We start from the raw sequence: 12526 nt of genomic DNA, 5'->3' as shown, positions 1-12526 counted from the left end.
AGCTGACACAGAAAGGCAAAAACCAATGGACTGACTGAGGACAAATTCCCATTCCTCTACCTATAACTCAATTGCTCTGAAGAGGACAGATCAGCAAATGCTTTCTAAACTTTTTCCTGGGGCAGATTTTGCTGGGATAGATTCACACCATTTCTCCTGACTGATAGTCCTAAAGTACCCTTACACTGCCACACTTGTATTTTAAAAATACAGCTTGCGTGAGTCAAATCAGTCCCAAAATGCTAATGCGTAACCATTTGTCTTCTTGAACTTCACAAGCTTGATTTGAACCCTTGGAATAACTTAGAGAACAGGCATCAGATGACTTGCCTCACTTTTTATGTTTGAGATCTCTCTGATAGCCAAGGATTTGTTCAAGTGACTTAAGAGTTACATGCAACCTGTTATCTGTAGTGCGAAGGACTGTTTTGGCACCCAGATGTGGCTGTGACTCAGAGTTCCTCAAACCACAGCCTCTGCACCACTGGCAGATTGCTCTGGCTCGTGCTGTAGGCAGAAGGAAGCACCTCTGCTATCCTACTCAGTGCAAAGCAGCTGTTGAAAGGTCAGGATCTGGCCGCCCTTCTGAAGTTGAAATACCTATGATTTTAGACATTTTACATCTGTCTTTGTCACTCCTCTCTTTGGGCAGATATTGCTGGGGCAGAAGTACAACACCTCTGTTGACTGGTGGTCCTTTGGTGTTCTCCTGTATGAGATGCTTATTGGCCAATCTCCTTTCCATGGCCAAGATGAAGAGGAGCTTTTCCAGTCTATCCGTATGGATAACCCATTCTACCCTCGCTGGCTTGACAAGGATGCAAAGGACATTTTGGTGAAGGTAAAAATTACCACACATTGAACGAAAGTCTTTTTGCCAGAACTGTCATCTTTGATTTGTGCATCTTCAATTGTTGTTCAGAGAAACAAATTTAGTATGATAGGACCAGAGGGAGTCACTTTCTTGTCTGTGGACCTCTTAGCACACCTGACCTAAGTCATAAGACCATCTCTCTGTCTTCTTCTGAGTTGTGATGACGGCTCGTCACAGCCAGTAAGGAGGATCACAGGGTATCAGATACCAGCAGAGATCTATTTCTTTGCAGAGCAATTGCTGAGGTGCAAGGCATGTTAACTTCTGGAAAAGATATTCTGCCAGGCTTCAAACTAAGAGTTTGAAGCTAAGTGACTTCCTTGATAATTGCAGCTTGGAAGTGATTCTTGTGCCTCAGGGATATGAGGACATCTAGGGTAGATTGCTTTGGTGTTCAGCTTGATTTTCAGTAGAGAATATCTTGCATCTTTGCACTAGGCTAAAGAGTAGGAAAACAAAGCCTGAGCTGTGTCCTGAAGTGGCAGAGCTACTCAAGCTAGTAGCACCATGTCATCTGGGTTTTTGGCCCTTTGAATTTCCTACATAGCAATGCATAGCGTCCTTTCAGAGTGGAGCACTCTTCTGTTTCCATCTAATGGGCACCCTCTTCATCTTTTATGTTCCCTTCCTACATTACACTGATTTTTTCATTACCTCCTTCTCAGCTTCATGCCATTTAGCCTCATAGCCTTTCTGGCTTGGAATGCAAATTGTTGTAGACTTGCAAGACAAAAATGCAATGAAGTCACAACTAGTCTAACAAGTTGCCTCCTCTTAGTTGGGCACTGGACTGACATTGAATATGATCTAAGCTAAGGCATTTTAACTCAAGGTGGAACATGGTGAGAGAGCATGTACAGAGGCTTATAATGGCTCAGCTGATGTGAGATACCTTGTTCATCACAAGATTTTGATCATATTTGACCTACAGTCCCTACCTTGACTTTTACATTTACAAAGCTACAGGACAACATACAGCATTCCACTACCAAAAAATGGAGAGCAGGATATAATTTTAGCATCTGCACTGTGCGCAGCAGGGCTCAGATGTTTAGGTATCACTATAAAATTATAATAATGAGAACAATCAAAAGCAGTTGTTCAGAAAGACGTACCACAGCAGAATGAGATTTTGAACGTCTGTTTCTGGGACATACACTGCCATCTTTCTGCATAAGCAACCTGTACTTCGGTTAGGATTAGAGATAGCAATCATCTTTATACCAATCAGTAAACTTTCTTGCTTGGGAAAAAAAAAAAAAACATTTTCTCCATTATGGGCTATTCTTTTTGCCACTGACTGGATAATTGCATATTCCACCCTACTTAGTGTGTGTATTATCAGCACAGAATTCAACCTATGGAATCTGCGCTGCTGTGTAATCAGTTGTCTGTAGGACACTTCCGTTTTGGTGAGGCTTTGCCCACAGTGTTCACCAAATCTCTATGCCTGGGTTTTTTACAAACAGGCCCTCAATGGTCCATGCATCAGATTCTTTTGCTGCCACTTTTGGCATTAGATATTTATATTTGTTCTTTGCTGAGTGGTATCTATCTTATTCTCAAGCAACAAACTTCTACTATATGTAACCCAAGTCCATTTTGAGATGACTTCCAACAGTAAAGTACTTCTGAAAATTTGCCTTTACCTCTGAAGTAGGACAGATATTGGCTGTATTCAGGTCACCTGCTATCACGTGTTGCTACTATTCTTCTCCATTGACATTATAAGGATCTAGGATCTGGTATGCTATGGGCCAGCTGGCCTGGAGGCCCCAGACATTTTACTGCAGATGTAAAGATGAATTTTAAACTATTCGCACCCACCATTACAGCAATACTTGATCACTACATCCTGCTCACAAATGTTGAGCGGAGGTCTGAAGCAGTTAGGCTCCTGAATCTCTCCCCCAGAAATACTTCAGCTGCTTCCAGAGCCAATTGGCTCCTGCATCACCATAAAAACATCTATGACAAAACCGACTATGCTTACACTAAACTGAAAAGTGGGCTTTCTCATGGAGAAAAGATGTACCCCCACTTCTAACTTTTCCCTGTCTTTGGCAGAACTAGTCATCCACAGGACTTGTAGCCTGCAGTGTGCAGCAAACGCAAGCTATCTGAATTGGGAGTCTTTTGACAAAGTAGATGGTTGTCAACATCTGAGCTAGTCAGTGGAGAGAAGCAAGAGTTTCCAGGGTGTCTTTTATCTCATCTTTGAGTGTGTAAAGGAGGTCAGATAGTTTGCACCTAAGATGACTGTTTTTCTCTGTTAATTATAAAGGGTCAAATACTGACACTCCAAGTGTCCAAAGGGTAGGAGACGAATGCAACCCCACATAGGCTAGGTTAGTATTTTCACAAATTATGTTTATATTTCAACCATAAAAAAATTTCTGATAACAAGAAATTGTCCAGACAAAAGCTCACAAGTGCGATCCAGATATTTCACCTGTGTAGTTGCATATTTGCATGCTCAGACACTTATGTTGTTGCCACTGTACCATATTGTCCCCTCTGTCCTGCAAAGGAAAAATATGGCCAAGGTCTCTCAGTTTTGGCATGTTAGACTGAAGAATCTGAACTTGTTCCCCAATCAGAAATTTAGTAAGGCAGAAGAGTCTTCACACACTCACCAACCATGCTTGAGTTTGAAGTCTGAGACCCTATCTAGCAGGACTGTCCTAATGAATACATTGTTATTGATAAAAGACTAAGGTATTTCTCTTTCTTCAACATTCTAGCTTTTTGTGAGAGAACCTGAGAGGAGACTGGGAGCAAGAGGGAACATCCGCCAGCACGCCTTTTTCCGGGAAATAAACTGGGAAGCTTTAGAAGAAAGAAGGATGGAGCCTCCTTTCAAACCAAGAGTGGTAAGGATGCATCTTCTTTCAGTTCCACCAATCTCGTGTCTTTCTTTCCTAAGTCATTCATTCCCCAAATATTTAAACCCTCCAGCACATGCTAGTAATAAAACAAAGCCAGTAATGTTATAAACCCAGCTATTCAGAGGCACTTTTCAAAATCTTCACACATGGGTCTTTAATGTCAGAGACCTCAAATCCTGTTTAGATTCTCAGAGTCAGCATTTTAAAAGTGGATAAATGTCTGCTTCACACTGGAACTAACAGTTTTAGGCACCAAGTGAAGGCTTTCAAAGTTCCCTCAAACTTTCAGGGTTATCTTCTGGAGATGGAGGACCTTGGTCTTGGATGGTTAGAATGAAAGGTGTTGACTCTTAAATGTCCAAATGCAGATTAAACTGTTCACAGGCTGTCTGATATGTTGTGTACATCAGATACAAGCAGTTGAAATTATCTACAATTTGGATTGACCACAGCCTCACTCGTTGTACAGTTATTAGAAAGATAATTGTGTACTATGTACATCTATTGGCTGGGCTGCCTGACCTGATCATCATGACTACTACTTTGTGATGGCTATAAGCCCAGGTCTGGCACACCGACCCTGAAGAAACCATAAATCACTCATCACTTTATCACTTATCGTAGCAGAGGTCTGGATGCCATTTAAAACACCTTCCCTTAACCACATAAATACAGCTAATTCTCTAGAGATTATCTTTCATTGCACCATAGAAGGTAAAGAAGGAAAAGCGGTTAAGGTACCCAGGTGGTTGGCTAAGTCCTGACTATTAATAACAGTGCTATTAAACTATTAAAATCCTATTAATAACAATATTATAATTTAATTTGATAAGTGCATCATACTTTCATTTTACAGTCCTTCACAAGTGTTATTTAATTTATGGGTCCCCTCTGCTGTTTTACAAAGCTGTAACATCCCTGTCTGGCAGAATTCATGGATCACAGGCTCAGTGCTGCCTATATAATATATAGTAATAAGCAAGTGATTAGCACTGGTTGCTAGATATTAAGAGCTCAGACAGTTCACTGCAGTTTGACATGTTACTGTGCATGATTTGGGCTGGAGTAACTAATCATTGTACAAAAGACCAAGAGCAAATGAGTTGCAGGTTCCGTGGCTGAGCTAGCTTGCTCCCAACCAGTTGAACTGAACCCATAGGAAGCAGCCTGATAAGGCCAGTACCATTGTAATGAAGATCTGAATATTAGTGATTTGACGTCAGATTTTTTTTCCTTTTCTTGAAGAAATCTCCGAGTGACTGTAGCAACTTCGACAAGGAATTTCTAAATGAAAAACCTAGACTGTCCTGTGCCGACCGAGCACTGATTAACAGCATGGACCAAAATATGTTCAGCAACTTCTCTTTCGTGAACCCTAAAATGGAGAAAATATTTTCCTGAGATCTGCCTTGCTGAAGGAATTCTCTGTAATAGTTTGAGTAACACTTTGTCAACTGAAGACTGTGCACGGTTGTTTTTACCAAGAACCCTCCAGAAAAACACCTCAGTGAAAGTTTGTACCATGCCTGGAGGCTTCCAGCTTATTCCAGTCCGTAGCAGATGCCTGCCACTCTTCATTAACGATGAAGTTTCTTTGTGGTACCTTTTGGTCTCTCTTCTCCCTTTTCCCAATGTTTTTGAAGCTGAGAGCATCTGAAAATGAGGAGGTGCTAAAACCTGTTCCCCATTACTTGTACACAAAGCCAAAGGGTTTCTCTGTAAGAGAAAACAAGTATATTTGAGATTCTGGTGATGTCAGTGCCCATTTCTGCAATTCTAACCTAGGTCCACCTTCTTCTGAAGGACAAGTCGTTTGCTCAAGGCCTGAGGGTATCTGGAAGGACTTCAGGCTGGATGCTTTGGTAAACTCCACTTGTACATGCGCAGAATTATGCATGTATGCACAGTTTTGAAGAAGCAATTTTACTCCCTACACACTTTAAAAATAATGTTCACAAGTGGTAGGATTCAATTTTGCTTCACTGGGACGAAGAGATTTTGCAGGTACCCATTCCAGCATTTGTACATCTCAACCAGAGGTGCTGGAGCTAAGGACTCAACCCCAAAGGAGGTTCCTTGCCATGGCAAGTGTCAAGATCAATACAGAAAACCAATGGTTTACACTTAGTACTTGAGCAGGGAGAATGGGAAGTTGCAGTCAGGCAGACGTCTTGAGAACCCCTGTTCTAAACCTTTAACTGTCCTCACACATGCCAGACTCAGAGCAAAATCTGGACTGGACTTTCTGGAGTTTTACCTTAAAACAGCATGAGAAAGGTGGAAGAGGTTTCTCAAATCATCATTTAAGCATCGTAAAACTGGCCTTCCAGTCACGGCATTGGCATATTTTACTTGAAAGGGAGTTATCAGTCCTTGCAAAGGCTGATATACTTTCTATTGCTCTAAATGATGTCCCAACTCTTTGGCACACATGGTGGATATCATTCAATAACCTACACCCAACGGTCAGGACAGTACATCAGGTGAGGTTGGTCCTCTCCTTCACCTCATGACATTTTGCTGTGTGTTCTATCCCTTTGCAGTCTGTGGAAATGTGAGTGGGTTTAAAAAAGTCTTTTCTGTGAATCTTTCATCATGAGATTCTTTTAAATAGAGATGCACAGTTTTCTGAGGTTGGAGAGATGTAGAACCGCCCAGTTACTGCTTGTCACCGAGAAACGAGTTAAATACTGGGTCAAAATTAAGTCAAAGCCCAAATAGAGGATTCTGTAATAGCTTAGACTTAGGCAGTCACCCAAGTTGGTGTTAGGTTCTAATTGAAGTGTATACATTTGGAGCTTCACTGCATCAACCCCTTCCTTCCATGGAGAAGAGAAGCTCTAGAAGGTGGGTCATCCCAAAATCACGTTCCCTTCAAAGGTGCCTTTCTGGCTCTGCTGGACCAGGCTCTCAACTTGGACCTCCCAAAGAGGATGAATGCAGCCTTGCAGGCAGCGCTGAGATATCGCTGGCAGTGACTGCAGGCACTGAGTCCTGCAAGACCAAGAGCAGAAGTGCCTAATGTCGACAAGAAAAGCAGAGTGCCCTGAAAAAGGTTTCAGTTCAGCGACTTTCATGAAATCCTTGTTTGTGCTGTATGAATTGCAGGGGGCATGTGTGCTCACAGTTTGTGCAGCTGGTCATCATGTTTAATTAGAATGGTTAACATGAATTTTTTAAATGCCAGTGCTGTTTGTACAGTTTAATAAAATGTTGTGTACAATTGGAAAATGGGCATTGAAGTGATTAAATAGGGACAAAGGACAGAGGTGCTTAGAAAAGCCATTAAAATGGCTCTGCGTTTTCTGGGCCACGTTCCCCCATGGAATTTCAACCCATAAATACACAACATCAGTAAGCATTTGAACAACTGCAACTACTCCACAAATCAGTATCTAAAACAAAGATTTGGTGCTGTGCAAAGGTATCCAAGAAGAGAGTAAAATGTTCCTTTTCACTACCAGAGGATGACACGGCTGTAAATGGGGTCTGGTGTCTCAAAGGTGTTGCAGAGCCAGATGTGTGGAGGTCGTTACTATTAGAGGGTGATTCAGGCCGTCTGCTTTTGACACCTGAATGAGGTTGGGTCAGCCAGGTCCTGGGAGAGCCTGACCCTTTCCACATGCTATGGATGGAGTCTGGATGGCCTGATCCAGACTAGAGATTGCATTTCTAAGCATTTGAGGATTGACAGTATCCCACTGTGAATGACTGTTAGGGATGTTTCCTTTGTAACAGCACAGTGGTTCGTGCTTCACACCAATGCAGGGACACCCCAAGAACGCAGACTAAGAAAGGAGGATGCTGAATCAGCTCTTGTGGTTAAGTAACTGAAGAGCAATGGGGTTTAACACCTCTCTGAGCTGACGCAGGGCTCTCTGCACTCCAGCTGTGATCCCATATAGCTAAAGCAGCCAAACGTAAGAGTGACTTGTAAAGGAGCACGTTTGAGTAACTGCTAGAGCAGACATGGTGTTAAGCTTAATGTAGGTCTTGTGATGCAAACCACAAGAAGAAGTGCCTGGGTCTCTCTGCAAGGTGTCTTCAGCTTAAAAAACAAATAAACCCATTGAAGATGGGGGAAGGGAGATGGAGAGAGGTGGGTACAAGCCATGTACATGCATGCTGTGTGTCTCACTGGTGCCACGGCCTAAAAACCCTCCCAGCTGTGTCTGTGGTGTGCGAAGAGTGACGTGGTAAGCAGCAAGCATTTTCCTGTGGTGGCAGTGACTGAGAGATAGGAGCTGGTGAGGGCTGAAAGCCAAACACCCACACGGAAATGAGAAGGAGCCCAGGTACTCACAGAGATGCTCCTTTGCCTTGGCTGAACCTGGTGCCTCTATACCCATCTTGTCTTTTTTTCTTTCTTTCTTTTTTTTTTTTTTCTTTCCCCTCCTCCATAAAATGTTCATTTTACAGCATAGTAGATGGGATTTGTCAGGTTTGGTTATGCATTCGCTGAAGGCCCAATCCTGTTCTGGAGCCCCATGGTATCACAGCACTGCTGTAGAAGCATGGCACCTGCAAACACCAGGGTGTGACTTCCAGCACCGCCTGCTTCAGCTCAAATTTTGGGAGTCCTCACCACCCAACTGCTCCTTCCCCAGTCTTGCTGCTTCACTCAACAGATGCACAAATTACTACTTGTCGGCATTCTCCAACCCAAACTTTATTCAATTGTTTCAATTACAACTCTCTTGTTTTTCTTCAAAGCCACCAGTACCATCCTAGAACTGCTTTTGTAGCTGAAGCACAGGATTTTCGGAGATTTCAGACAATAGGACAGCCTGAGACTAGAACAGCTGAATGGCTCAAATCTGACCTCCCGGGTAACACAGAGCACCCACTCCTACCCTGACATCTCCCCCAGGAATCCAAGTATTTCTGTCCTGAATCTGGATGCAGGTCCCAATTCAAATAATCAAAGTCAGCTGTCTATGGCATAGGAATGCAGTTTAACTGCTCACCTTTAGTCATCTAGCATCACTGACACACCCTGGGGTATCCCAGAGGACTTCCACTGAACATGGATCTCTCCTACAACCTGTGGCATATCCCACAGCCCTGTTACCCCAAAGGACCCCCAATAGCAGCGAACATGTCTGCATAACCAGCTGAATGAAGTCCAGTGATTGAGTTCACAGCAGGCACCTGCACTCAACCAGCCAAGTCACTGCTTGTGGTGGGGACAGCAAGTCACAGCTCAGCACATACCATTTTTTCAGACCTTTTTATGCTTTTGCCACTGGGTTGCAAGAATACTATCTCCTTGACTCCTATCCTGAAAAGCACCAGAGGCAAATAGCCTTTGCCATGGTGCTCACCAGCCTCCCAGCCAGAAGAAATCTGCAGCTGCTGGCAGCGAACAGCGTGAGCCTTGCGGAGGGCAGACTGGATCTACATGTATGTGGTAGCTGCTTGCAGGACATTTGCTGGCAATGAACTGCTGAAATAGCCTGAACTAGAGGCTGGCAATATCGTCATGTTTTGACCCTGTCAAGGAAGACACTTGTAAGAAAAAAACATCAAAAATTAGTCAACAACGTGTTTTCTCTAGTTGCTAAAGAAACTTCATGAAGGAAATTCTCTGTCCTTCTGGTACATCCTCCTTAAGGGAGACCAGAGGACACTGCATTCCCATTCCCATTGACAAGCATCTTCCCTTCTCCCATACTAAAGCAGTGATAACCAGAGAGGTACAAAGCTCAGTATTTATGGTCTTTTGAGAACTGTCTTTGCTTTCAATCTCCACAGGGACATTCAGTTTCATTTTGAACCTGAGGATCTGGTGAGTCAAAAATTCAAAGAAAAACTCTGCCAGAAATCTTTGTCCATTTCCATGAAAATGGTGCAGAAGCTCATTGTAAACACTTAACTTCTCCATCAGCTTCTCAGGGATGGAGGTGAGGCTTACCAGCCTGTAGAACTCTTAGCGTCCTTTTTGCCCTCCTTGAAGACAGGAGTGACATTTGCTTTCTTCTCTTCCACACTCCAGCTGAAGACCAGGCTCATGATGCAGGTCTTAATCACTTCAAAACAAAAAGCTCCAGGATGTCTGTCTATGTGGCTGGATACAGCAGGGTTGTAGTCTGCCTGCAGCTTAGCTTAGAAAGCCCCAGCTACTAAGCCACAGACGTTTCCCACAGTCCATTGCCATAAAGAAGCTGAAGACCTTTCAGGAGTATTTGGTAAGGTCCTGGGACAGCCGCTGGTGGGTTGGGATCTAGCAAGACTGCCCGTATATGTGCCTTGCCTGAACAGAGCCTTGGTCCATGATAATATGGTGGGTGTGCTTGGGCTCTCCAACTACAGTGCAGCTGAACCTGCAACTGCACCCAAGGGTGACTGTGGGTAGTGAGTGATGCACTGGTCTTTAAAGCCGTCCAGGACCCCAGTGTAACCGGTATGTAACACTCCACAGTGTAGTCAATCACTTGGCCTGAGATATCTCATCAAAACAATGACGTTGCCTCCAAAGCTGAAGTGTGTTGAAAGCCTGGCTAAATAACATGACGATCATAGGAGATGCTCAGTTAAGACAAACCTACAGAAATGCTTAAGGGCACATGCTCTTTCTCATTCTACATTTTCACATGTTAAATTAAAAAAAAAAAACTTAATCTCTGTTCCAAGAGGCAGCTGAATTCTGTTTGTCTAGGACCCAGCTATCTCTCAACTCATGCTGCTCGGCTGCCTAAACAAAAACCTGCCAGTATACAGCAGCTGGGAAGGTGAATCATTATTTTAATAATCACCTAGAGGAAAACATGTTGTTTGAGTGGAGAGAAAATAAAAATTAAGTATCACATTTAATTTATGATATGGCCTTTTATTTTAAAGGAACATAAACAGAAAATATTCAGACATCAAAGGAAGAATCTCAGCTTTCACTTCTAAATTCTTTTTTATTGTTGTTGTTGTTAGCCTCCCAGTAGCAAAGGAAATGAGTTCTCCAGTAATCATTTCCATTTAATTTTCAGCTCCTTTCTGTTGATAGCATTGTGTATAACCTTTTTTCTAACAGTTACTTTAAATTGTGTAGTTTGATATTCCATTCAGCTGGTGGGGGAAAGAAAAATCAGTTCTAAAAAAGCCATTTTATCTCTGCTGTACATGAGCTCAGCAGGGTAATGTGATATCTCAGAGAGTATATTTATTTTAAATCATTGGTATTTTCCACCAGGGTGAAATTCTTCGAGATATAACCTCTCATTGCCTCCCTCCTTCCCCACCAAAATGTCATGGGGCCAAAGTAGTGGAGAAAAAGGGACAAAATAGCAACCTTCGTTCAAAAGAAACAATAATACACCCAGCAAACAAACTCAGTTCTGGTCATACCAGGCATAATGAAAAGAGTAAAAAAAACTGACAAAATGAGGAAATGGAGCGCGCTGTTATCATAACGGTAGTAAATCCCAGACCACAGTGGCATTTTTGTGATAGTGAGGTAGGACTCAGCAGTGACACAAAATGACCTCTCTTGGAAAAGATATTAAAACTTAATAATGCATTTTAGTTCTTCGGGAGATCCAGTGACACTGGAATTCAAATGGGAAGAGGAACGTTAGCTGTTTCTTTGTGCTGGACTGTCTCCACATCAAATCATATACTTGCTTCTCTTTCTTTGGTTGGACTGAAAAAAAAAGGAGTAAATAGAAAGTCTCCACAAAAGTCCACAGCAGGTTTGGCTGAAAAACAGGCATCTTTCAGCAAAAGCAGTCTTGAACCTGCTACAATGAGCCATTGCCCTAAGATTTCAATTAAATGCCTCGTCTGAAAAGTAGCAACACTTTCACACAGTTATGTGGACTAACCACTAAAGGGAGACAGCTGTGTCAGCTCAAGCCACCGTTTTTAGCAGCAGCAATGTCCTTGAAGCACTTTCCATATTCCAAACGAAGGGTCTTAGATGGACCTCTTGGGATCTGTGATGTGATTCTTTATCAGCGCAGGAGCATATGGGAGAATAAGATCTCCTACTCTGCCAAAATTTTGGGTCTAGATGTAGCTGAGAAGGTGTCTAGGCAAGTTCAAGATACAGGCTGGGGCTACAAAGGACCACTGCAAGAGGAAAGGTGGATTTGTCTTTGGCATGAAGAAATAATAAAGTCTGATTGCTATGATGTAGCTCTCTGAAATACATATTTCTTCCTTTCCATCAGTGCTCACCCAAACACTGACACTGAATAGTGGTGAAACTATGACCGAGCTCTTCAGTTTCAGAAGAAATAACTAAGCGTTCAGATGGAGGCAGCTTTCTACCATGTCTTACCACAGGTATAACTCCTAGTATCCCTAGTATGGTGCCTGATTTACACCAGGGAATCAGACCCAAACATCTGCCTATATGTTTGATTAGAGATTTTGGATTAATCTTGTGCTTCTTCAGTTGAGACTGCTGCTACAGAGTGACCTTGGCCAGACACTAAAATGGGATGGTGGAAGAGCAGTCTGGAGAGTGTTTTTATTTGAGTGTGGCTCTGCAGGCAATGTAAATGCTATTTAATATGGTGAAGATCCCTTTTCTTCAGGGTCTGTAGACCTGAGTTTAATGTTATAGAATCACAGAATCACAGAATGGTCGGGGTTTGTAGGGACCTCTGGAGATCACCCAGTCCAACCCTCCTGCCAAAGCAGGGTCACCTACAGCAAGTTGCACAGGAACACGTCCAGGTGGGTTTTGAATATCTCCAGAGAAGGAGGCTCCACAACCTCTCTGGGCAACCTGTGCCAGTGCTCGGCCACCCTCAAAGTACAGAAGTTC

General features: G+C 42.9%; 1 protein-coding gene across 1 annotated transcript; it reads left to right on the top strand.

Moving 5' to 3' along the window:
- Nucleotides 1-652: 652 nt before the first annotated feature.
- PRKCQ (protein kinase C, theta) lies at nt 653-5342 on the top strand (the record flags this gene model as incomplete). The annotated part of the gene is made up of 3 exons (XM_009696534.1): nt 653-841; nt 3619-3747; nt 5008-5342. Coding segments are annotated over 3 exons (474 nt in total), but the record flags the coding sequence as incomplete, so codon positions are not given.
- Nucleotides 5343-12526: the final 7184 nt, after the last annotated feature.

This window comes from Cariama cristata, unplaced genomic scaffold, assembly GCF_000690535.1.
Source record: "Cariama cristata isolate BGI_N322 unplaced genomic scaffold, ASM69053v1 scaffold20523, whole genome shotgun sequence".
NCBI lineage: Eukaryota > Metazoa > Chordata > Aves > Cariamiformes > Cariamidae > Cariama > Cariama cristata.
Note: the sequence above shows the minus strand (reverse complement) of the source record. Positions and strands in the feature narration are given on the sequence as shown.